This window comes from Acanthisitta chloris, unplaced genomic scaffold (genome assembly GCF_000695815.1).
Source record: "Acanthisitta chloris isolate BGI_N310 unplaced genomic scaffold, ASM69581v1 scaffold5628, whole genome shotgun sequence".
Taxonomy (NCBI): Eukaryota; Metazoa; Chordata; class Aves; order Passeriformes; family Acanthisittidae; genus Acanthisitta; species Acanthisitta chloris.
Window position 1 is genome coordinate 10,744 of NW_008687458.1, and position 860 is coordinate 11,603.

Sequence of the window (860 nt, forward strand, 5' to 3'; positions counted from 1 at the left end):
CAGGGGGGCCAGGGAGTCCCTGGGGGGAGAGAAGAGGAGGGTGAGCCCCAGTGGGATGGGGATTGTGGAGGAGTGGGGAAGCTCTGGGGGGATGATACCCACCCTGTCACCTTTGGGGCCGGTGTCTCCTTTAGGACCCTGTGGTGGAGGGATAAAACAGGTGGTTAGAAGAAGGGTATCTCCAAAACTTTTGAGGGTTGTCATGAAGTTTGGAGGGGCAAGGTTTGGAATTTGGGGTTTAAGGCATCCCTTACCTCTACTCCAGCACTTTCTGGGTAGACAGGGGAGGCTGTGGGAGGAAGAAGGAGGGGTCAGAGAAGCCCAGCGTGACCTACCACCCATCACTCCTCCACCCACCCCATAGCCCAGACACATAGGGGAGGGACTCTGAGCCCCCAGGGACCCCGGGATGGATGTCAGGGCAGGGGGGACACCACGGAGGGGACGTGACAGTACCGTCGGTGTCGGGACAGATGGGGCAGCATTCTCCGAAGGGAATCTCGGCGTTGGGGCAGTCCGAGGTGTCCTCGCAGATCACCTCGTCGCAGAGGATGTTGCCGCTGTCACAGACGCAGATCTGGCAGGGTTCTGGTTTCCACACATCCTTGTCGTTGTATGTTAGACCATCCTGTATGCAGCTCCCAGTTTGAACTGGGAAAGACGAGCAGAGCAAGGTTTGCTTTGAAATGTGTTTCAACCAGAAATGCCTCCCTGCAGCATCCCTCCCTCTCTCTGCTCCTGCAGCGTTTCTCCCTTCATCTGGTTCTCATCAACCCATCGCGGTGACACAGGAAAAAGCTCCACAATAAACTCTTCCCACATACGCTGGAATTTAAACAAAAAAAAAAAAAATCCCTCCA

General features: G+C 55.7%; 1 protein-coding gene across 1 annotated transcript in view; it reads right to left on the minus strand.

Moving 5' to 3' along the window:
- Positions 1 to 651, minus strand: part of LOC103807837 (collagen alpha-1(I) chain) — a gene marked incomplete at both ends in the record, with an annotated part of 11,353 nt that extends 10,702 nt beyond the window's left edge. The window contains 4 exons of the mRNA XM_009080587.1: positions 1 to 19; positions 99 to 138; positions 255 to 289; positions 457 to 651. The exon at positions 1 to 19 is cut by the window's left edge and continues 73 nt beyond it. Coding sequence (XP_009078835.1) covers positions 1 to 19; positions 99 to 138; positions 255 to 289; positions 457 to 651 — 289 coding nt within the window. The remainder of the gene's footprint in view (positions 20 to 98; positions 139 to 254; positions 290 to 456) is intronic.
- Between the last annotated feature and the right edge of the window lie 209 nt (positions 652 to 860).